The sequence below is a fragment of the Diabrotica virgifera genome, chromosome 6, assembly GCF_917563875.1.
Source record: "Diabrotica virgifera virgifera chromosome 6, PGI_DIABVI_V3a".
NCBI lineage: Eukaryota > Metazoa > Arthropoda > Insecta > Coleoptera > Chrysomelidae > Diabrotica > Diabrotica virgifera.
Genome location: NC_065448.1, coordinates 141,628,950 through 141,655,025, shown reverse-complemented (window position 1 = coordinate 141,655,025; position 26,076 = coordinate 141,628,950). Strand labels below are relative to the sequence as shown.

At 34.5% G+C, this 26,076-nt stretch overlaps 1 protein-coding gene across 4 annotated transcripts in view; it reads right to left on the bottom strand.

Annotated features, from left to right (window-relative positions):
* Positions 1 to 26,076, bottom strand: part of LOC114342007 (chromatin-remodeling complex ATPase chain Iswi) — a 260,788-nt gene that overhangs the window by 196,663 nt on the left and 38,049 nt on the right. For all 4 annotated transcript variants that reach the window (XM_050653229.1, XM_050653231.1, XM_050653228.1 and 1 more), the window contains exons 6-8: positions 14,888 to 15,195; positions 13,169 to 13,342; positions 3,757 to 4,079 (exon numbers count right to left, since the gene is read on the bottom strand). In XM_050653229.1, the coding sequence (XP_050509186.1) occupies positions 3,757 to 4,079; positions 13,169 to 13,342; positions 14,888 to 15,195 (805 nt within the window). The remainder of the gene's footprint in view (positions 1 to 3,756; positions 4,080 to 13,168; positions 13,343 to 14,887; positions 15,196 to 26,076) is intronic.

Genomic DNA, 26,076 nt, shown 5'->3' with positions numbered 1-26,076 from the left:
TGAAAACAACCGGTCTCTAATACCTTGGATACACTGCTGCAAATTTCTTGTGCCTCTTAAATAGAATCAGCTCCGGTTAGCATATCGTCGACATAAAGGTCTTCCTTGATTATTCTTGCAACCTTTGGTTTCGAATCTTCAATCTCATTTGCTAATTGTACCAAACAACGTATGGCGAGAAAACTATCTGAAGCTTGACCGTAGGTAACAGTGTTTAACTCGTACGTTTGTAATAGTTTTGAAGGATCTTGACGCCATATGATCCGCTGCAATGGTCGCTGTTCTGGATTTACTAGGACTTGCCGGTACATTTTATCGATATCGGCAGACACGACATAGGCATATTTTCGAAACCTCAAAATTATAGAAAATAGGTCATGCTGAAGAACAGTTCCTATTAGTTGAATATTATTTAAAGATATTTCATTGGTAGCAGGAGCAGATGCATCGAAAACAACGAGTAGTTTTGTAGTAACGGAAGATTCTTTTGTTACTACATGATGAGGTATATACATAGTATTGACATTGTTCATCATTTTGATCTAATATGGGAGACATGTGGTTAAGTTTTTCGTATTTGGTCATAAATTCAATGTATCGTGATTGCAATGTAGGATTCTTGACCAAACGTCTTTCAAGAGCATAGAATCGTTGCTCCGCGTGAATTTTTGATTCGCCTAAGCTTTCCGGTCCTTGTTTTAAGGGTAGATTTACAACAAATCGCCCTTTAGAATTTCTTGTTTAGTATGATACAATTGATCCCAAAGACGGCATAACCCAGACATCCAAAGTGAGAGTTATCCTCCAACACCAAATTGTTCTATATGGTCCACATAATGTTTAGAAAAAAGTCACACCATTTTGAGCGTCGGGTTTGGGGGGAAGAGGGGGAGAAATCGGCAAATTCGTAGTTTTTTACGTTTTTCGTCAATATTTCTAAAACTATGCGGTTTAGCATGAACAACTTTCTATACAAAAACGTTCTACATTAAATTTGAAATAAAAAAGGCCTTAATAATCCTAAACTAACGGTTCCAAAGTTACGGAGGTAGTATAGTATAATTAGTCCAAAAAAAAGCCTAACCAAGACATCCAAAGTAAAAGTTTTCCTCCAACATCAAATTGTTCTATATGGTCCACATATTGTTCATTAAAAAGTTACACCATTTTGAGCGTCCGGTTTGGGTGGGGGGGGGGGGGAAGATGGGGAAGAACTCGGCAAATTAGTGTTTTTTACCTTTTTCGTCAATATTTCTAAAACAATGCTTTAGCGTAAACAATGTTCGTTTTACATAAAATTTAAAATAAAAAACGTCCTATACATAATTGTTATAAAATCAACGGTTCCAAGTTACGGAGGGTGAAAAGTGGAGATTTTCGATACTTTTTATATTTTTTGGGCAATTGATTATGATTTTGGGTGGTGAGGTTGACGTTTCTTCAAAGGCTTATCACTAACATACCATCGGCCACTGAAATAGCAAATTTTATTTACAAAACACAATCCTGTTAAAGAAAATTTCTTTCATCAGTAATAATATTATAAATTCCCCAATAAATATAAAAAGTATCGAAAACCTCCAATTTTCACTCTCCCTAACTCTGGAACCGTTAATTTTATAACAATTATGAATAGGACATTTTTTGTTTTAATTTTTATGTAGAACATTTTTGTATAGAACATTATTTACGCTAAAGCATAGTTTTGGAAATATTGACGAAAAACGTAAAAAAACTACTAATTTACAAACTTCTTCCCCATCTCCCCCAAACCGGACGCTTAAAATAATGTAACTTTTTACTGAACAATATGTGGACCATATAGAACAATTTGGTGTTGGAGGAAAACTTTTACTTTGGATGCTTAGGTTAGGCCTTTTTCTGGACCAATTATACTATACTAAGTCCGTAACTTTGTAACTGTTCATTTTAGAAGGATTATGCATAGAGCACCTTTTATTTCAAATTTAATGTAGAAAATTTTTGTATAGAAGATTGTTCATGCTAGACCGCATAGTTTTAGAAATATTGACCAAAAACTAAAAAACTACGAATTTACCGATTTCTCCCCCTCACCCCCAAATCCTGTTAAAGAAAATTTCTTTTATCAGTAATAATACTGTAAATTGCCGAAAAAATAAAAAAATATGAAAAAAACATTTTTAAGAAACGCTTTTCTTTAGTTACGAGGGCCTAAAATTAAAAATATAAAAAATCAACTAAAAAGCAAAAAATTGAAAAAATTTAACACATTCGTTAAAGAAAAGCGTGGGGCGAAAACCGTTTATTCAATGAAGACTCCCACGCTTTTCTTTAACGAATGTGTTACGATTTTTTCATTTTTTTAAATTTTTTGCTTTTTAGTTGATTTTTTATAACATTTTTAATTTTAGGCACTCGTATAACTAAAGAAAAGCGTTTCTTAAAAATTTTTTTTTTCAATTTTTTTATTTTACGTTTTTCGTCAATATTTCTAAAACTTTGCTTTAGCATAAACAATGTTCTATACAAAAATGTTTTACATAAAATTTAAAACAAAAAAGGTTTTATACATTATAATTGTTATAAAATCAACGGTTCCAGATTTACGGAGGGTGAAATGTGGAGGTTTTCGATTCTTTTTATATTATTTGGGCAATTCATGATGATTTTGGGTGGTGAGGTTGACGTTTCTTCAAAGGCTTATCATTAACATACCATCGGCCAGTGAAATAGCAAATTTTATTTACAAGCCACAATCCTGTTAAAGAAATAATGTAATAATAATGTATATAAATTATATTTTAGTAAATAATAGTAATAAAAGTCTACGAAGCATGTCTGTTTGCTCTGTCCCTCACCTAGCTATCCTATTAGCATAAGTTGGACGTAGAAACATGTTATCGATGAACTGGCAACGCATCCCTTGTAACGGCATGTAAGTGGATCAAAATGATATTATTTATTTTTTGAATTTTGAAAGCATTTTTAATTTTTGATAAAAATTTTTTAAGAAGATTTTAATAGTTTTTAATGATTTTTAGAATTTAACTCGTTCAACAAATAGTCATAAACCGCATGCATCTATGTAAGTATGCATGCTTATGAGTATCTGTTTCTCATATGTGTGCATATGTATGTATCAGTATGTTGTTCTGAAATGTCAACAGTTGCATACTTTTCAAATTTTGGCTTTCTATTAGCATTTGTACAACCAGACAATGTTCCAACTCTGGCTTTCTTTAATTGTAGCATTTAACTACTTGTAACGCCGACCTGAAGATCTGAATAGTGTAGAGATCGAAACCGGTCGTCAAAGTATTATTAAATGATTGTGAGTAAGTCTGTGTTTCTTTACTTCATACAATATGTCATGTTTATTGGAAATACTCGACATCATTTAGCACGTGCAAATCCTACCCTGTCGCCTAAATCCCTATGAAATTAAAATTGTGAATGTTTTTAGGTTCCATTTATTTTTTCGGGCATGCGTATTTACGAGGTTCACGAGGTTTTGAACTAACATTACACGGAATACATATTGGGTCTGACAGACTAGGCGCGACCACTGACTATATTTTCCGGCTGCGACCAGTGGAGGGTTAATAAATATTTGGATTCATCTTCTAGCATAGTTAAACAAGCATAGAGTTCAAATAGTGATTTACGTGCCGATATCATTTCTGAGGCCATTTATGAATAATTATTCCTCGTATTCTATTCCATGTAAAATATAAAAGTCTGATCACGATATAAGAACAACACAACTTCTCTTACCTGAAAACTCTGACTTGTTTCTTCTGACCAATTCTATGCGCTCTGTCCATAGCTTGCAGATCCCTCTGGGGATTCAAATCCGAATCATATATAATAACTACATCGGCTGTGGCCAAATTAATACCCAATCCACCGGCCCTAGTTGACAACATAAAGATAAACTTTTGGCTATTTTCCTCGTTATACTCGTTGATTTGTCTCTGCCTGTCTTCGTGTGACGTTTGACCGTCCAAACGACAATATTGGTACTGTCGCCATTGACAGTAATCTTCAAGTATATCTAACATACGCGTCATCTGAGAGAAGATAAGTACACGAGATTCCTAAAAAATTATGAGCATTAAAATAATTAATTGAAAAAATCTATATAGAAATGAAAATTGGGAGACAAGAAAAGAAGTAAGTATGTACTACATATTGTAACAAAAAGAAATGTGTTTACTATAAACGTTTATACTATGGGAAAAACCTACCGGTTATAACCTGAAACCGTTTTTTCCTCGGCAATAATCGTTTTTTCAGGTTGTTTTTTTTTGACCTGGTTATAACCGTTTTTTTCTTTTTAAAGTAATAACCGGTGAAAAACCGGATAAGTGAAAAAATACTGAATTTGGAGAAAAAATGGGAAAATTTTTCGCTCCCCGCGCGTAAATGAGAAATTTTCATTTAACTGAAACCGATTTCACAACACTGATGACTGATTTCTATACTGATATAGACTGATATCGATTCGAATGGAGTATCGCAAACTAAAGCGCAAAGTAAATGTAACCTATTGGGTATTGGTTATGAATAAAAAAACCGAACACCGGTTTATGGAATAACCGGTTTTTTTTGACCGCTTATAACTGCCAGGTTAAACCGTAGGTAGGAAAAACCGGTATAACCGAAAGCCGGTGTTTTGTCAATAACCGCCATCCCTAGTTTATACAATATGTCCCTGTAAGTTGGAACTATAGGGAAAACTTTTTTTATTATTAATTTTACGAAAAAAAAAAAATTATTCTTCATAAAAAGTTCTGCATGGCCTAAAACCGAAGATTCAACCCTCAGATATCAAATTTCTTATCTATTATACGAGGTATGTCAAAAAATATGAATTTCGCTCAAGAGCAAAGTAGCTTTATTTTTCACAATATTGAAAATTGTTATTATGAAATGTTATTTAGAATTAAGAACTATATTTTAATATGCAATTACATCCTTACTAATTGAAAACAAAAATTTTAAAATTTTTCTTCATTATGGATAACCAACATTATTTTCAGTTAGGTATTTCAATTATGATAATTCTTTTATTTTTAATTTTACGAAAAAAAGTTATTCTTTATAAAATGTTCTGCATGGTCTAAAACGTAAAATACAACCATCGTATATCAACTTTAATCAATTTTATATGAGGTATGTAAAAAAATATTAATTTCGATCAAGAGTAAATAACATACCTTTATTTTTCACAATATTGAAAATTGTGGTTCTAAAAAGTTGTTACGAATTAAAAACTATGTTCCAATATGTAATTAGATCCTGCTAATTGAAATATTGTGAACTATAAAGGTACTTTACTCTTGATCGGAATTCATCTTTTTTGACATACCTCGTGTTAAAAAATTGACTTTTCTACGATCTTTTAGGCTTTATGTTTAATTTTAGTTGACTTTACTTATTTTTAATCAAACTTACAACTTACAAATTAACTTACAACTAAACAAATAAAAAACAGTGAATTTATATCCTTTATTTTACAAACTACGATATCTAATTTATTTATTACACTGAATCTAATAATTTATCTAATTACAATATACCGCGCCCGTTACATATCAAACTAGACCGACGTTTTCAAATTCACAACTGACTTTCTAATTCCAAAAATGTGTATTTATATAGGTATGTACAATTAGTCTACTGATTTCCAGAAAAATCGAAATGTAAATATTATTTAAAGAACAATAAAAAAAAGGTTTATCGATGGCCTTCTAGAAACGCCGATTGTAAACAAAAACAAGTTTCTATTTGTCTCGCCTGCAGAAAGGGTCAGACAGTTCGATGACAGAAGCTTCCGGAATTGCCAGAGTTGGCTTGGGACCGTGACATTGCCCCCTCCTTAAGAGATGGTTCCTCTAGGAACCTTGTCGGGACTCGAACTGGATGCTGGTATCTGCACCTGGACCCTCTTTTACAACTCGCAGTTGTATAAAAGTGGCAGGGGATGGTCTTCGCTCCACACCAGTAACTATGCGGGTTGCAACAGACTAACACCTGGACCTCGATGTCTTTAAAAATTTCTTCCGCCATATTGCGGACAATTCTTCAGTCTAATTGGCGGCATTCTAACTTTGGCATGGCCAACTTTTGCACGTCATACTTCAATACATGCTCTCTCAATTGAAATAATGCATCCCATACACCTTGATAGATAGGTTGGTCATGGACAGTGTCTTTTGTTACCAGATAGAATAGGTAACGTGATACATCTTGGAGTTCCAATGCTTACCAGGAGCTGGCAGTTGGCTGGCAATTTAAGTTCTGCAACTCGACAAAATTTCCTTCGAAAGGCGGATGCCAACCCTCGTAAGTCTTTGATACTGGCCGGGATAGTATGGGCCAGTGAATAGTCATCGGGAAGTGCGAGTAGATCTCGCTTTTCTTCAGTGGTAACACTGAAATAAGTTCAGGTCTCGAACTTGATTTACTTCCACTTCTTCATCTGCGTCGTGGTCTTCCTCGTACGGCGCAAACCGGTTATGGTGGACTATCATCGGCTTTCCCCTAGGAATCTTGTTTATTCGGTAGATAATGTCATAATTTTGTCATTGGGTATCGTATCGTTTTTTCATTCGGTCGCTAGCGACCTGGCGATGGGAACGGACCAACTCGTTTATATCGTCCATTCTTCTCTCAATTAATTCACATAATTCTCACCAGCCACATCTTCTCCAGGTCGACATCCAAACTTTAAATCACAGGGTAGACGCATCTCGCGCCCAAATAGGACTTTTGCTGGTGTTTGGCCCGTTGATTCATTAACAGCAGATCTATAGGCCATTGCGAAGAACGGAAGGTACTGGTCCCAGTCTCGCTGATGATTGGACACCACCTTTGTCAAATACTTGCCGGCTTCCAGATTCATACGCTCCACCATTCCATCCGATTGCGGATGATAGGCCGTGGTTCTTGTCTTCTTCATGCCTAGTTTATCACAGATTCCCCGAAATAGATCGCTCTCAAAGTTCCTTCCTTGATCACTATGGATCTCCAGAGGCACTCCAAATCGGCTGATACAGTCTTTGATTAGCACATCTGCAATAGTCGCGGCCTTCTGGTCCGGAATTGCGTATATCTCAACCCATTTCGTGAAGTAATCCATTACGACTAACATGTATTTGCATCCATTTTCACTTTCTGGAAATGGCCCGGCAATATCCAAAGCTATTCCTTCAAACGGACTTCCAACATTGTACTGTCTCATAGAAGCCTTTCTTTTCCGGTAGGGTCCGTTACTTGTAGCACAGGTAGTACATTTCTTACACCAGTCCTTCACATCATCGGAACTATTCACCCAATAAAATCGTTCCCGAATTCTCTGAAGGGTTTTCTTTACACCAAAATGCCCTCCTGATGGACTGTCGTGTAACTGACGAAGTACTAGGCTACTCTGCTCTTTGGAACCACCAACTGTGTTCTCCTCGCTGAGCCATCATCATTTTCCATTACTCGTTTAAGCAAGCTGTCTTCCAAGATAAATGAGTGCCACTGGGCCCAATACGTCTTAACTACTGAGCCTAGGCTTGATATATCTTGCCAAGATGGTCGACGATTTTCTTCTTTCCGGGCACGGCCTTCTAGATAGAGAATCAGCGTTCCTGTGGCTAACCTAACTCCGGCTCGATGCTCGATCTTGAAATCATATTCTTGAAGATGTTCAATCCATCTGGCTATCTGACCCTCTGGATTCTTAAACTGCATTAACCATTTAAGGGCGGCATGGTCAGTTCGGATTAGAAACTTCCTTCCATAGAGGTATTGACAGAAGTGTTCCACTGATTTTACTACTGCTAGAAGTCCTCTTCTCGTGACGCAGTAATTTCGTTCAGGTTTTGAAAGCACTTTACTAAAATATCCCAGAACTCGTCCCTGTCCTCCTTGAATCTGAGACAGCACTCCTCCAATTCCCACATTACTTGCATCTGTATCCAAGATGAACTCTCCTTCTGGCAGTGGATACCCTAGTTATTGGTGCGGTGATTAAATGCCTCTTCAAAGTTTCAAAGGCCGTTTACCAGTCTCCATCCAAGCAATAATCCCTTGCTTCCTCTGTAAGTCTTAAGACATTTAACAAAAATCACTGCTAATATTTGTATGGTATAGTTAGACCCAAACCCAGACATCCAAAGTGAAAGTTATCCTCCAACACCAAATTGTTCTATATGGTCCACATAATGTTCAGAAAAAAGTCACACCATTTTGAGCGTCGGGTTTGGGGGGAGAGGGGGGAGAAATCTGCAAATTCGTAGTTTTTTATGTTTTTCGTCAATATTTCTAAAACTATGAGGTTTAGCATGAACAACCCTCTATACAAAATTGTTCTACATTAAATTTGAAATAAAAAAGGCCCTATGCATAATCCTTCTAAAATGAACAGTTCCAAAGTTACGGAGGTAGTATAGTATAATTGGTCCAAAATGGCCTAACCCAGACATCCAAAGTAAAAGTTTTCCTTCAACGCTAAATTGTTCTATATGGTCCACATATTGTTCAGTAAAAAGTTACACCATTTTGAGCGTCCGGTTTGGGAGGAGATGGGGGAGAAGTCGGTAGTTTTTTTACGTTTTTCGTCAATATTTCTAAAACTATGCTTTAGCGTAAGAAATGTTCTATAGAAAAATGTTCTGCATAAAATTTAAAACAAAAAAGGTTTGATATATAATTGTTATAAAATCAACGGTTCCAGAGTTACGGAGGGTGAAAAGTGGAGGTTTTCGATACTTTTTATATTCACCGATTTCTCCCCCCTCCCCCCCAAACCCGACGCTCAAAATGGTGTGACTTTTTTCTGAACATTATGTGGACCATATAGAACAATTTGGTGTTGGAGGATAACTTTCACTTTCAATGTCTGGGTTTTTGGTATAGTTATATCATAAATATTGCCCAAAAAATATAAAAAGTATCGAAAACCTCGACTTTTCACCCTCCGTAACTCTGGAACCGTTGATTTTATAACAATTATGTATAGAACATTTTTTGTTTTAAATTTCATGTAGAACATTTTTGTATATAAGATTGTTTACGCTAAAGCACAGTTTTAGAAATATTGACGAAAAACGTAAAAAACTACTAATTTACCGGCTTCTCTCCCATCTCCCTCCCAAACCGGACGCTCAAAATGGTGTAACTTTTTAGTGAACAATATGTGGACCATATGGAACAATTTGGTGTTGAAGGAAAACTTTTATTTTGGATGTTTGGGTTAGGCCTTTTTTTGGACCAGTTATACTATACTACCTCCGTAACTTTGGAACCATTCATTTTAGGCCTTTTTATTTCAAATTTAATGTAGAATAATTTTGTATAGAAGGTTGTTCATGCTAAACCGCATAGTTTTAGAAATATTGGCGAAAAACTTAAAAAACTACGAATTTACCGATTTCTCCCCCCTCCCCCCCCAAACCCGACGCTCAAAATGGTGTGACTTTTTTCTGGACATTGTGTGGACCATATAGAACAATTTGGTGTTGAACATAGGCGTAACCAGGATGATCCTAAGGGGGGGGTTACAAATACCTGAAAGGGGGGGGTTACAACTACTGGAAGGTCTCTGAGGGCTATGGTGTTAAGCGTAGAGAGCTCAAAGTACATCCTAATGGGGGGGGTTACAACCCCCAAAACCCCCCCCTGGTTACGCCTATGGTGTTGAAGGATAACTTTCACTTTGGATGTCTGGGTTATGCCATCTTTTGGATCAACTATACTATACTAAACGATAAAAAAGATGTAATTTAGTGTTAAAGGGGTTTTGCTGTGGTGAACGTAAGAGAAAAGTACTCGAATAAGATTTCCTAATTGAAGTAAAAAATGATATTTTACAAATTCGGGATTTTTAAACTTTTATAGCGGAAAATGGGTTCTGAACATTATTTAAATAAAAAAAATGATATTTTGCAAATCCGGTAATTTTGAAAAATATCCTTTTTTATTGAAGTGTTCTGGATAGTTAACCTACCAAAGGAGCATATGAGTTCAATTTTAGCTAAGACAATTTTCATTTGCAACGAGCTCAAATACACGTTACATAAATTTTTTTATCTACCCTATACTTTATTTTTGCTTTCAAATTTGCAGTCATGTTGAGAACATGATAGGCTATTAGCCCTGCAAAAAGAAATTAAATCGCCCAAAAAACAAAAAAGTTATTTTCAACTAAACAATGTACTCCTTTATTTCGGCCCACAGTGTATATATTGGCACCAACGTAAATGAAAAATGGGAACAGGCACAGAAATTAAGGCGAGAATAGAACGAGCTAGAGCAGCATTTAACAATTTGAGAAAGCTCCTCATAAGTAAATAGTATCTTCCCCTAAGACTCATCATTATCTTTGCCTTATCCCTATGCGGGGTCGGCTTCCCTAATTGCATTTCTTCACACAATTCTATCTTGGGTCATATCAATGTTAATCCCCCTTACCAACATGTCCCGCCTTATCGTCTCCCCCATCCTTCCAGGAATCTGCACTTCAGCTATTCTTGACCTCTTAACCTATGCTCTCTCATTATGGCATCAATTGGTGCCACACCTAGACTTCCCCTAATATACTCATTTCTAATTTTATCATTCTTTGTCACTCCAGTCATCCATCTAAGCATTCTCATTTCCGCTACATGCATTCGTTGTTCCTCTTTCTTTTTCACTGCCCAACATTCAGTTCCGTACATCATAGCCGGTCTTATGGCTGTTTTATAGAATTTTCCCTTCAGCTTCATTGGAATTTTTCTGTCACACAACCCACCACTCGCTTCTTTTCACTTCATCCATCTAGCCCTAATTCTACTGCATGCATCTCCATCTATTTCTCCATTACTCTGTAATACCGATCCCAGTTACTTAAAACTATTGCATTTTACAATCAGTTCAACATCCAAAGATACCATTTTATTTATAGTAAATCCATCTTTAAATGAACATTCCAAATACTCTGTTTTTGTCCTACTAAGTTTTAAACCTTTCCTTCAGAGCTTGCCTCCACTGTTCCAGTTTTTGTTCTAAGTCTCTTTCACTATTTTCTATTAACACGACATCATCAGCATACATTAAGCACCATGGAATGTTACCCTGTAGTTTCGCTGTTATCTGATCCAAAACTAATGAGAATAAATACGGTGCAGAGCCTTGGTGCAATCCTACTTTCACATGAAATTTATCAGTCTATCCCAAACCTGTCCTAACACTAGTCGTTACTCCCTCATACATATCCCTCACAATCTTTACATATTCACCAGGGACTCCTTTCTTATTGAGTGCCCACCACAGAATCTCTCGAGGAACTCTATCATCATATACTTTCTCAAGATCAATGAATACCATATGAGCGTTTGTTTCTTTACTCCTGTATTTTTCCATCAACTGCCTTATAATGAAAATTGCATCTGTTGTCGATCTGCCCTGCATAAAGCCAAATTGATTCTCGGATATTTCGGTCTTTTCACGTATCCGTCTATCAATTACTCTTTCCCATATTTTCATGGTGTGGCTAAGCAGTTTTATAGCCCTGTAGTTTGTACATTGTTGTATATCTCCCTTGTTTTTGTAAACAGGTACCAGTATACTGTTTCTCCATTCGTCTGGCATTTGTCCAACTTCCATAATTCTATTAAATAGGCCTGCTAGCCACCTTGTTCCTGTCTCTCCCAATGCTCTCCATACTTCCCCAGGAATATCATCTGGTCCTACCGCTTTTCCTTTCTTTATTTTTTAAATGGCTTGAGACACTTCCTCGTTTGTTATTTTGGTGACCATTGCTGCTATTGTCTCCATTGACTCTACAGGCTGTCTGTCAAATTCTTCATTTAATAAGCTGTCAAAGTACTTTCTCCATCTCTTTTTGACATCCCTTTCGTGAACTAGTATTTTATTATTTTCATCTCGGATACATCTAATCTGATTAAAATCTTTTGCTTTCTTTGCTCTCTATTTGGCTATTTTATATATCTTCGTTTCGCCTTCCCTGGTATCAAGTTGATCGTATAGGTTTGAATACGCTTCGGCTTTGGCTTTTGCTACTGCTACTTTCGCTTCCTTTTTCGCAACCATATGGTTTTGAAGATCTGTGTCGGATCTGGTTTCTTGCCACTTTTTATATAATTTTCTCTTCCCTTTTATTTTTCCTTTTACTTCGTTTAACCACCACCAAGTCTCTTTATCCTCAAACTTTTTTCCTGACGTTTTCCCAAGTATTTCAATAGCAGTCTCTCTGATACTACTGGCCATTTTTCGCCAAATTGTATTAGGGCTTCCTTTCATGTTCCAACATAGTTTTTCTACTATTCTTCTTCTAAATAGACCTTCTTTCTCATCTTTTAGCATCCACCACTTGATTTTTTGTGGTCCTCTCGATATTTTTGATTAGTTTCGCTTTTTTACTTCGATGTCCAAAACAAGCAGCTTATGTTGTTGGCTTACTGTCTCACTAACTATTACCTTGCAGTCCTTGCATTCACGTATGTCTTCTTTCCTTATCATGAAGTAGTCTATTTGGGATTGATGTTGTCCACTTTTGTAGGTAATAAGTTGAGTTTCTCTCTTTTTAAAGAATGTGTCTTTTTAAAGAATGTGTAAGAAATGTATATCTTCCCCTAAGACTACGTCTAGTTAAATGATACATTTTCCGATCTTACTATATGGTGTGGAGGCCTGGATGCTAACAGAGACACTTACGAAAAACTAGAAGCATTCGAAATGTGGATGTACCGACGCATTCTTCGTATATCCTGGACCGAAAATGTCACCAACATAGAGATAATCCACAGAATCGGAAAATAGAAAGAAATCGTTAGCAGAATTAAACAAAAAAAACTTGAATATCTAGGCCACATATTGAGATACTATAAGTACCGTCTACTCTACTGCAATTGATTGTCCACGGGAAAATAGACAGTAAGCGGGGAACAGGCAGGAGAAGACAATCGTGGCTTCAAAATCAAGTGGTTCGGACTCACATCAGTCGAACTATTCAGAAGTGCCGCAAGCGAGATCAGAATCGCCATGTTGCCAACGTTCGCAACGGACAGAGCACTTGAAGAAGTTCAATTACCTTTTTGAGCGAGAATTATTGGTCGCTGAATTACCAACATGCCTTATAAGCAATTCAGCTTATCCTAGTAAAGATGGTAAAAACGTCAAGACAACTTACCTGTTCCTTCAATTTGGGAAGTAGTTTATCCAGCAGCACCATTTTACCGCAATTGTATACGAGATGTTCATCGGTTGTGTAAGGTGGTCCGGGCTCAGCGCCATCAAAAAGGTAGGGGTGATTGGTGCATTTTCTCAACTGCATGAAAATATTCTGTAGCCGCATTTTTGCCACCTAAAAATCCCCGTATTCCAGTTAAAATTTTATGGTAATAGTTATTTTCCTAACAAGTGCAGAAAGTCATTCTTTTCCGCACGCGACTGCAGTTTGCCGAACGACGCGAAGCGGGAGTTCGGCAAGCAGTCGAGTGCGGAAAAGAGACTTTCTGCAAGAGCTAGGAACAATATTTTTTCTAAGAGTCTTTAAAAAATTACCAAATCTAATCAATTAATTTAATTAATATGAAAATACATACACAAATTAATTCTTTGACAAGGTTGTCAAAACCAAACTTTCAATATAATTAGTTAGCATGACGACAATCTTGGTTTCCATGACGATGATTCAAAACGACTGTTATTGTCTACCGATTTGACTTTCGAATATTATGTCAAAATAATTTTATTTCATCGAATTGTCGCGTTAATTTCATTAAAACAGGAACACAATAAGATATATTTGAAATGAATTAGTAAATAATATCTAAATATTAGTTTATTGCATGTATTATAATTACTTTAAGGTCATATTAACATATCTAAATTAACACGCGTGCGGAAAAGTAAAAACCGCGTGCGGAAAAGTAACACGCGTGCGGAAAAGTGAAACTTTCTAAACTAAAATGCGTGCGCGAAAGTAGACATTTTTGCACGCTCGTAGAAAAAAGTTAATACAATTTTTAAATTAGTGCAAAAGTCAAAAGTATATTATTTACGCATTGATCACTGACTACACTATTGAAGTAAAATTAAAATCGAATGGTGGACAGTTACTACAATACGAGTAAGAATCATAATTATCAAATCGAATTTTTGTTTTTACACTATTTCAATATAAAGAAAAGTAGATACATTGCATACATCTGTAATAATTCCGATCATATCAAAGTAATTGCTGAATGATCCAATAACCTGCATAATTGCACTCGAATTCTTACAATAACAATTTGAAATTTTATTTCTGAAGAAATAAAACTCTTAATAAGACCAAGTTTCTGCTTATGCCTTCGTGGTTACTACTACTTGCAAACCAGACGAATTTCGAATTAAAGAAGACTAGGGAATGTGTCTATGATATGCACCTCACTTCCCGTCTATTCAATGTGGCAAAATTTCTACGAATACGATTCGTCTCGATTCAAACAGTATCCTTCATTTGTTGGAATTTTGGCACGTTGAGTAGACGGAAAGTGAAGTGCAAATTATAGACTTCCCTTAGTCTTCTTTAACTCAACATTCGTTTGATTTGCAAGTAAGAAAACCCACGAAGGCATAACTAGAAACTTGGTCTCATTAAAAGTTTTATTTCTTCGGAAATAAAACTTCAAATTGTTTTAGGCAAATGTCGATACTAGAAGGCTCGGTTTATTTCAGTTTTTTCAGAGATATCTATTATATACACTCTCTGATGATTTCTAATGAGAATGAAACTAGTAAATGTGTTTATGGCGCTCTCTGAACAAACTGAAATATAATACGTCTCCTGATTTCGTTTCACGACGAATTCTTTTCTTACAGTAATCTTACCTAGTATTATTAACATTGTTAAAATAATTCATACCTGTGCACCATTCAGTATATCAATATCCTTCATTAGCACTTTGGTATACCATTCTCGCTGCATTTTGCTCAATCCTACATACACTTTTAACTCCTTCTTGGGTTTTAGCCCTTTCTCTACTTCAATTTTCAATCTTCTAAGCAAGAATGGTTTTAATACAGCATGCAGCCTCTCCACCATGGAGTTGTCTCCCAGACATTGACTGGTGTTAAACCAGGCATCGAAATCATCAGATGAGTTAAAAACGTCTGGCAGTAAGAAGTTGAGAAGAGACCAGAGTTCATGTAAATTGTTTTGTAATGGAGTACCTAAAATTATTGTTTCAGTATTAGATTAGGAAATAAAGTTTCCTAACAATTTATAACAATGTCCTAATAATAATTTATTCATAATCAAGAAAAAGAACACCTAAACTATTTACACATTCCCTGCCAGCCAAATTTTCAAATATGTGCCTCTATGGACAAATCTTATTATATTCTAGTTTTTTGCTACATAAAGTTTTACCGTTTAATTATTCCGTCAAAATTAATGTTTAGTTACGAAAGAAATTAAAAAAAACCGCGTTGGTCCCATCAGACCAACGCGGTCCGTTGAAGCATTTTGATGCCTCTAAGCGCCGTTCGTCCCACTACAGTGAGAAACACATGACACGACATAGTCAAGAAAGAGGGAATTAAACATAGTAGAAGTCTACCGTGACTGAATGGATCAAACAATCCACAGCCGATAAACAAAAACATAGCAGAAGAAAAAGGTGCAAGAACTGCTGCAAAAAAAACTCACACGAGCGAAAATATACCATGAACAAAACCAAAAAAGTCGACACATATTGTGAAAATCAGCAACATTGTTGTATAAATTGTTTTAGTCAGGTTCATGCATAATTTTTATGTACTGGGTGTCCCAATAAGAATGGCTCTCGGCCATTTCTCAGAAACCGTTTATAGTACGTGAGAAAAAATATTTATAACAAAGTTGCCTCGGAAAAAGCCTGGAAATTATTTTCATAATTGTAGGTCCACCGCTAGAGGGCGTAATTGAATATAAAAAATTAAAAAATCAAAATTTTACAAAATTTACCTAATGAAAGGGCACTGTAAATCCGATCATCGTATTCTTCATAAAATTCTGCGCATATTTGATTTCACAAGTTTAAGTCTACATTTGCAAATAAGTGGTGGGGGTGAGTGGGAACCTTCTTATGAAAAATGGCTGTAAGTCCGGTTCTGCTACATAAAATTTTGCATGCATGGTCTTGTTGAAAACACCTCGTTTTCGTCAATTTAATAGTCTGCGCATATTTGATTTCACAAGTTTAAGTCTACATTTGCAAATAAGTGGTGGGGGTGAGTGGGAACCTTCGTATGAAAAATTGGCTGTAAGTCCGGTTCTGCTAAATCAAGTTTTGCATGCATGGTCTTGTTGAAAACACCTCGTTTTCGTCAATTTAATAGCCTTATTTTCGAAATAGCCCAAAAAGGAATATGCCAGCTAGTAGGCGTTATTTAATTATTTTCGGAAATCTAGTTTTCTTTGGAGAATATTAAATACAAGTATGCATTTTTAATCCTGTATTACAAAATTAGACCAAATTAGTAACATAATACCGAAAACCGCATGTCGATACCTTTTTCTATCTAGAGATATCTTAAGAATCGTGTAAATTTTAAACAACTGTTAATGTCACCGGTAATCGAAGTTAAGGAAAAGTAGTGTGCTAAGGAAAAAACAAAGAAACATTTTCCGGATGTAAACATATATAATTAATTAAAACAACAATAATGCAAACAACACTATAAAACAACAAAGAAATAAAAGCAACTACTTACTTAATGACGACCTAAATGTTCAAATTGTTGCCCATCATTTTCGATGCAAGCATTTACTCTTTCAAGAGTAGATTGAACAGCAGTCTCAATTTCTGCTCTCGCAATGCTTTGAATGAGGTTTCGTATTCTCTAGATTATGTTTTCTCGAGTAGTGGGCCTAGCGGCAAAAATAAGGTCTTTAATCCGTCCCCATAAATAAAAGTCTAAAACAGTTAAATCTGTTGCTGTTCAATCTAATCTTGAGAGAGTAAATGCTTGCATCGAAAATGATTGGCGACAATTTGAACATTTAGGCCGTGTCGCTAAGTAAGTAGTTGCTTTTTTTTCTTTGTTATATTTTATAGTGTTGTTTGTCTTATTGTTGTTTAAATTAATTATATACGTTTACATCTGGAAAATGTTTATTTGTTTTTTTCCATAGCACACTTCTTTTCCTTAACTTCGTTTACCGGTGACAGTAACAGTTATGTTTAAAATTTACACATTTCTTAAGATATCTTGAGATAGAAAAAAGGTATCGACATACGGTTTTCGGTATTCTGTTGCTAATTTTGTCTAATTTTGTAATACAGGATTAAAAATGTATGCTTGTATTTATATTACTTATTAGGCTATAAATAAGACACTTACATTGACGAAAAAGAGCTGTTTTCAACAAAACCAAGTCTGCAAAATTCGATATAGCAGAACCGTACTTACTAGAGCCATTTTTTCATAAGAAGGTTCCCACTCACCTTCACCTCTTATTTGCAAAGATACGCTTAAACTTGTGATAAATATGCGCAGAATTTTATGAAGAATACGATGATGAGATTTTTGATTTGATTTTGATGAAAATTTTGATTTTTTAATTTTTGCTATTCAATTACGCCCTCTAGCGGTGGACCTACAATTATGAAAATAATTTCCAGCCTTTTCCCGAGGCAACTTTTCTTATAAATATTTTTTACTCAAAGCTGTACTATAAACGGTTCCTGAGATATGGCCCAGGGCCATTCTTATTGGGACACCCGGCACATACATATGTCACACATTGTATGTAAGAGTTCCCAAACAGATTTTACCAAAAATTCAATTTTTTATTATTTTCTATCAAATAACTGGGACCACGAGGTACTATTTTCAATTAATTGAATGGGCTATTTTTACAGCATATACCTTCTAGGACACGTGAATCTTTTTGTTTGAGAAATTAGACATTATTATGACCCAGCAGCCTAACACGCATTAAAAAAGGTGTTGTCCCATGGCATCAAGGTGGCGCGTTAAAGCAGCACTAATATTGATCCCATGGGACCACCGTGGCAGGGAATGTGTCAAATATGAACATACTCTGATTTCGAAATACAATAATGCAAGCAAACACAATCATATTTTTCATACTAGTTCGTAAGGTAAATTAATGTTACTCAGTGTGATATTTTTTTGAAAAATAATTCCTGTTCACAAAAAGGGAGTGAAAGATGAGATTAACAATACGTTTGTATCATTATATCCAGCTATTTCAAACAATTTTTACTTTTATTACACACAGTGAGCACGTAAAGGTTGGAATAAATTCATTTTCTTGAGAATGGAAGATTTTGAAAAAAAAAACCCGAAACAGGTCAATTTTTGTTTTTAAATTATGACTTTTTAGCATATTTATCATACTAGTGACGTCACCCATCTGAGCGTGATGACGTCATCAATGATTTTTTTAAATGAGAATAGGGGTCGTGTGATACCTCATTTGAAAGGTAATTCAATTATTTATTCAGTAATATAAACACTAACATAATTATTTATACAGGGTGTCCAAAAAATTTTTTTTGAATTAAATTTATTGACAAAAAGAAGAATGTGTGTAATTTATTTAATTCAAAATACATTTTACTGCTATCAGAAATCAGGAAAAATGTTTATTTGGCAAATAAATATTGTTTTTTGCTTAAATTCAATATTAAAGCAGCCACCCACCAGCCTTGTGACTATGTAAACATTTAATTTAAGCGAAAAGCAAAGATCATTTTTCAAATAAACATATTTTCTGTTTTCTGAGAGCAGTAAAATGTGTTTTGAATTAAATAAATTACATACATTCTTTTTATGTCAATAAATCTAATCAAAAAAATTTTTTTTTGGACACCCTGTATAAATAATTATGTTAATGTTTATATTACTGAATAGAGAATTAAATTACCTTTCAAATGAGCTATCACACGACCCCTATTCTCATTAAAAAACATCGATGACGTCATCACGCCCAGATGGGTGACGTCACTAGTATGATATATATGCCAAGAAGTCGTAATTTAAAAATAAAAATTGACCCGTTTCGGGAATTTTTTCCAAAATCGTCAATTCTCGAGAAAATGAATTTATTCCAACCTTTACAGTTGAGTCCGCGAGTCTTTACCCGTGCGTCATTAATACCTGGTAAGATAAAACACATACTTTTTATCTAGCATCATTCTCTCCCACGCATAAAACTAATGATAAACCAGCTGCCGCCTGTTATTAAGTAAAAACACATGTTATTTTTATGAACGATTTAGACTCAGTGCTTTGAAAAGAGATAAGTACAAAGAAAGCCGATTGGGGATGTTTTCAATATTTCAAGTACAATTTCTAACGTTTTGGTTTATTTACTTTTGTGGCTGTCAGTTTGTTGAATTTTTTGCTGTTATTTTGTCGAATTTTTGCATTTTGAAGTTTTTTATAGTATACAAACAGTTGTTTTCATAACTAATTTTATATTGGAGTTAGAAATTTCGTAATAAGTTTATGTTATTTTACGATATATTTTGACAACGTACAAAGCTAATCCCATTGTTGACACAGTTAAGGAATGCTTGTGTTTAATGTTCCGCCAAAGTGAATAAAATAACAAAAAGAAAATATGTTATTGAATTTTTTTATAAATTGTTTATTTATTTATTAATCAATGATAATAAAAGAATTAAGCTACTTCAAATGTAGCTGTAATTATGCACCAACATTTTAAAGCAAAACTTAAATTTGACATTTTATTTATTTGATAACGTCAAATTTTATACTATAACCCGTGATCGGAATAATACACACTTTCTGTCGCGTTTAGTAAATTTCCCATTTATTTCGTATACTTTAAATGATGACGCACGGGTAAAGACTCGCGGACTCAACTGTACGTGGTCATTGTACAGGGTGTTTGGTAAAGAGTGGGCCATAGCTTAACCCTAGATTCCTGAGGTCAAAATAGGTCGATTTAAGCTAACTTACCTTAGTACAAAAGGAACCGAAATACAGGGTGTCAAAGTTAAACTTTTATTTTATTTATTTTTGAATATTTCCTGACAGGCATGGGACAACAACATGAAATTTGGTAAGTTGTGTTGGTATTGTACAATCTACTAAATTATGTTAAACAAACGTTTCTGGCTACTACCAGATGCGTACTACGGGGTAACGTGAATGGTTGACCCTTCCCAAATTCTACGCCACTGGCGGAATTGCTATTTTAGTGCAATTTTTGATTCTCCAGTACTTTCTATGTAAAAAACATACTCTTCATTCGTAACGATAAAGCCATTAGTTTTCGAGATATTTGAAGCTAAAATCGAAGGAGCATCATACATTAATCAAAATAAGAGTGCCTTTTCACTTTTAACTTTAAATACCTCGAAAACTAATGACTTTATCGTTACGACTGAAAAATATATTATTTGCATAGAAAGTATTGGAGAATCTAAAAATTATGCTAAAATAGCAGTTTCATCAGTGGCGTAGAATTTGGGAAGGGTCAACCATTCACTTTCTCCTGTCGTACGCCTCTGGTAGTAGCCAGAAACGATTATTTACATAATTTAGTAGGGTGTGCAGTGCCTACACTTTCTGCCAAGTATCACATGTATATGTGAAATTATTTTAAAGTATTCTTTTTTTTTTAATAATTTATTCTTTATTTAAAACTTTTAGAAATATGTGTGCCCGGTACTATAAAACTATTTAACAAATCCTTATGTTACTTGGCAGAAAGTGTAGGTACTGTACACCCTACTAAATTATGTTAAATAATTGTTTGTGGTTAATACCAGAGGCGTACGACAGGGGAAAGTGAACGGTTGACCCTTCCCAAATTCTACGCCACTGACGAAACTGCTATTTTAGCATAATTTTTAGATTCTCCAATACTTTCTATGCAAATAATATACGCTTCATTGGTAACGATAGTCATTAGTTTGAGAGATATTTGAAGTTAAAAATGAAAAGGCATACTTATATTGATTAAAGTATGCTCCTTCGTTTTTAGTTTCAAATATCTCGAAAATTAATATCTTTATCGTTACGAATGAAGAGTATGTTATTTACATAGAAAGTATTGGAGAATAAAAAAATTGCACTAAAATAGAAATTTCGCCAGTGGCGTAGAATTTGGGAAGGGTCAACCCAGTACCGGCACCACTTACCAAATTTCGTGTTATTGTCCCATGCCTGTAAGGAAATATTCAAAAATAAATAAAATAAAAGTTTAACTTTGACACCCCGTATGTCGATTATTATCAACTTTTGTACTAAGGTAAGTTAGCTTAAATCGACCTACTTTAACCTCAGGAATCTACGGTTAAGCTACAGCCCATTCTTTACCAAACACCCTGTATATTAAGAGCGACAGTCGAATTTTCCATGAAATTTGCATTGGATCAAACTGAAAAACATGTATTTAATTTTTTTAAAATCTATCTATATTCTCGAATTGCTGATGAATTGCGCTATAATCGAAAAAATACGATTCATTCTGATACTCTAGAAACATTTTGGAAACAGTTTAATTTATCGAGAAGTACAGTTCCAAAGAAAAACAACTAAAAAACAAGTCAAAAATGAATAACCATTTTCAATTTCGTTGCAACACGAAATTACAGCCGCATCAACATTTCAGTCCAATCAGAGTGCAGCAAGCACCTCTACCGGTTTCGAAACTTATTAGTCTCTCATCACTTGTACTTGCTGCACTCTCTGATTGAACTGGAATGATGATGCGGCTGCAGTTTCGTGTTGCAACGAAATTGAAAATGGTTATTCATTTTTGATTTACATGTTTACTCTGATTGGAGTACGAAGGGAACCATTCTCGTTGGAACTTTACCGCGCTGAGCAGATGGGACGTGAATTATAAATTGTAAAATTCCCTCATCTTCTTTAGTCTCAGCATCCGTATGGCTTGCAAATTGTAGAAGCCTCGGAGGTGTTACCAGAGAAGGTTCCCATTGTTTTCAGTCTGGTAGGATGTAGAGTAACATTTTTTATGTTTTATGTGCTATTAGTCTTTTAAAAAACAAGTAGTGTTTAATATTTTTGAACAACCTATCGAATGACACTAAACACAACCTGGAAATGGGACAACTTATATGGGACTTCGCCTATGTGGCATAACATTCCACTGCAGATCGAGAGGTCCCCGGATCTAACATGGGTGTTCCCTATTTTTTTATTTATTTTTTTTAGTTTAATTTAGTTCTTTAATTTAATTTTTTTGAAACATGTTTCGTTACTTTTTTACAATGTTAAACATGTTCTTTGATTTATACGAGTTTAACCGGGAGCAGTCGCGCTCACTTCGGTCACGTAAGCAGTCGCGCGTTCACAATATGAATTTAAAACAAATTTTTATTTTATATTTATTATTTACTTGTTATGTTAAAAATATCTATTTCTAACAATTTTAAAACTAATTGGTTCTCACCAAAGCCATAAATTCCACAAAATAAAAATAAAAAAATTACTACAATCTTCCTCGAGGCACTTACGAGTGGAAAGTTATGTTGCAAAATTTTTCATCCAGTTATCGCGAAAAAGGATAAAATGTTAGATTTTTTCTAACGGCACGACTGCTCCCGGGTTAAAATCGATTACAAAATTCTTTCGTGACATAGAGATGGAAGCAAAAATATAGTTAATAATTTTATATTCTAGTTCGATTCCCGGCATCATAAATCCTTTTTGTTTTTAAAATTGACATTTTGATTTGCAAAATAATTGCTTTTATAATACTTTTTTATATTGTGTCAAATAATAAAAACGTGGTAAGTATTATAATAAGTTCTTTCTTTTTATAAAAGTGTAATTATTGTTGTATAATCAGATGTAAAATCAGGTGTCAAACCAGCAGAGTAAAATCACGATAGAACTTGTTTACTTTTACCTCGAGGGAGTGGAGTTTTAGGGTGTGTTTGATGCCAATCAACAAATTTTTTTTATTTAGTTTAATGCCTCAACAACTAATGGCCATTGGCATAGTACAGTGGACTTTTCCAATCAGGTACCTAGTGTAATGTGTGTATTGAGTAAATATCTTATTACTTAGGAAAGTCGACGTCTTTGTTTTTGCAAAGAGACGCTAATTTTATCCGAACGTCTGCGGTCCCTCCGGGGAGTACCGATCCCACAAGGATAGAAACTATTTTCATTTATCAATTTTTTATAGGATAGAAACAGAGGAGGTAATAGATTTTTGAAAAATAAAAAACAACTGTTTTTTGTCTTTATTTTGAAGTGTATTTCTTAAGATCAGAGACGATTTCCATAATATTTCAAGGGTATCACTATCGTTTTTTTTTTCTCCAACAAGCCCCATCCATCAACAATTCTAAGAAATGTCTTGAATAAATGTTATTTTTTTCATGGGGAATGAAAATCTGCTTAATGTTGTTCTGAAGCTATTTTCTTGTGGCATCTTTACAATTTTAACTATTTATAATGGGAAATAAGCCACAATATTATTAAAAAATGATTTTTATTAACGTTTCGACGCCCAAATCGGGTGCCGTTGTCAAAATACAAAATACTACTGTCAAAAAAAAAAACGTTAATAAAAATCATTTTTTAATAATATTGTGGCTTATTTCCCATTATAAATAGTTAAAATGAAAATCTGCAATTCAAAATTGAGGTTCCCATTTAAGATTTCAAACTTGCTACTCGCCCATCCCTAAGACGTGGAGGTTCAGGGTCATGGTACAAAGACGCCAGGTACAATAGTCGGAATATCCGTTATTCGGATGAGTTCGCGCATGACGTTACAGTGAGAGTGATTTTAAATATTCCCCATTTAAAACATTAGCGCTCGGAACACAATTAGTCTTAAATTGGTCATAAAGAGTCATTTTAATAGATTAATATAATTTCTGTTTATCTAACTATTTCGGATTTATTGAAATGTAGGTGTTTTATTATTTTGATTTAAAAAATTAATACAATGAACAAAAATAAATTTCTAAAATAAATTTGTGAGTTATATTTAAAAAAAAATTTGTATTCGTCGCTTTTTAAATAAAGTTTACGAGCTTGTTTTTCATTGGCTTGTCTTATTTGGCGTCAGTGTTAAGGAGGGGATCGAGCCATGGGCGTACATATAAAAATTTGTAGGGAGGCTAGACGTGAAGATGTTGCACATTTCATTTTGTATACTTTGGATGACAATATATAGTTTAAAGCACCCAAAAAGCCATGGGGACCACGCCCCCCCCTTCCCATATGTATGGCCCCTATGAATCGAGCCTTCATTTAACGAGAACCTTCATCGAGCAAGTAAACAGATGAAAATAATTGATTATTAATGGTCTGAACCAAAATCACAAAACAAATAAAACACAAGACTTTAAGTTACATTTTTTTTTAATTTTCTCTTATTTCTCATATTTTCTTTAAGTGTTAAGTTTAATTTCTTAATCATAAAATACTTGCGCGACTGAAAGAACTGGTGTTTGGTTTTGTAATTTCAGACAAATCAATCAGTCTTTGCAAATAATTTTTCCCTGACTTTAACTGAAGTCCAGACCCATTGAAATTATTAAATATAGTATACAGGTTATGCATTTTTACCACCAATTCTTCTGGAGGTTTCTTTAAGCCCCCTTCGGAGACTTGGTCAATCCACCTGTAAGTGGAAGTATCCGTACTTTCAGGCAAATCTAACTTCTTGCAGATATACCCACTGACATATTCCAATGCATCATATTGTAATTGGTTTAATTCTTCGACGTCTGCATCCACTTCTTCTTTTTCTGCATCGTCAGATAAGTCTGAGAAGTATGTTTTGCATAACAAAACTTCACCTAAATTATCGAGTGGGCTATCCCTGACCTCATCAGCTTATGTGTTACTAGCTTCGGATAAAGTCCCTTCATTCCTTCCCAAAATATAGTTTTTTACGCGGTAGCGAAATTCCACCGCATCGGGATGGTCATGTAAGCCACCAGCCCTCTTCATGTTGCCAAAAAAAATTCTCAAGTATTACATCTTGGTTTAGATTGTACGTAAGAATATATTATATTGACTTTGGATTTTATATCCTCAAATAAACCTTTTAATGCGTTGTTGGTTTGAATTATTCCTAAAAGTAACAACGAACTTAAAAGGCAAGGAAAAATAAGATAGTTTTGCCTTCGCACTGCAACTGAATAAAAATGGGATTTTTATTTTATTTTTATATTGGTCCTTACTCCTTTGAGTAACTAGGTCCATTTTCCGTTGGAATTTACCAGCTGAACAGACGGGGTCGTGAATTCTAAGTTTTTGAATTCCCTCTTGTCTTCTTAGCTTCAGCATCCATCTGGCTTGCAATTTTTAGAAGCCATGGAAGTGTTACCAGCGAAATGGACCAACAAGTTTTCAATTAAAAATCTTTTAGTAATATTGTTCAATATTATTAATGTTTCTATTAGGTTGAAAACTTTGCCTTTCAGTTGCCAGATGACGCTAGTCACCTACTCCATAAACGTCAGTTGCAATGCGGGGATAAGCTTTCGTAGTTTTGTCACTTCGGGCAGATAGCAGCAAACCTACGCCTCTCTGATGATGACTCCAAATAGAGTCGAAAATCGTCAATTTAGAGTGTTAGTTTGCGCTCCCTGTTCCAAGTGAATAATAAGATAGTTTTGCCTTCGCATTGCAACTGAATAAAAATGGAATTTTTATTTTATTTTTATAACGAAATTAATTTTAGTCATAAGGGATATAACATTTATATCATTGATTATTAGCTCCAAAAAATAGTTTTACCTAAATGACAGTACGTATATACATGTGGCAGTATCTAAATAGGTATTTACATACCTTTTTTTATTGCCCAATGCCCAGCCGGGGTTGAGTCACTGTAAGATATTTATTTTTTATCTAATAACGTCCAGTCGGAACTATTGATAACTGATACAAATTTGTCAGAATTTTGTTTTGCGATAGGGCAAAATTTGATGAATAATTATTACTTTGGTCTTCAATATAAAATACTTACCACAGCAATTTTGAAATTTGAACTATTTAGCATAGGAAAAATATTGAGTAGGTATATACCGACATAATATATAGCGTAAATTGTAATTAAGAACATTGGAT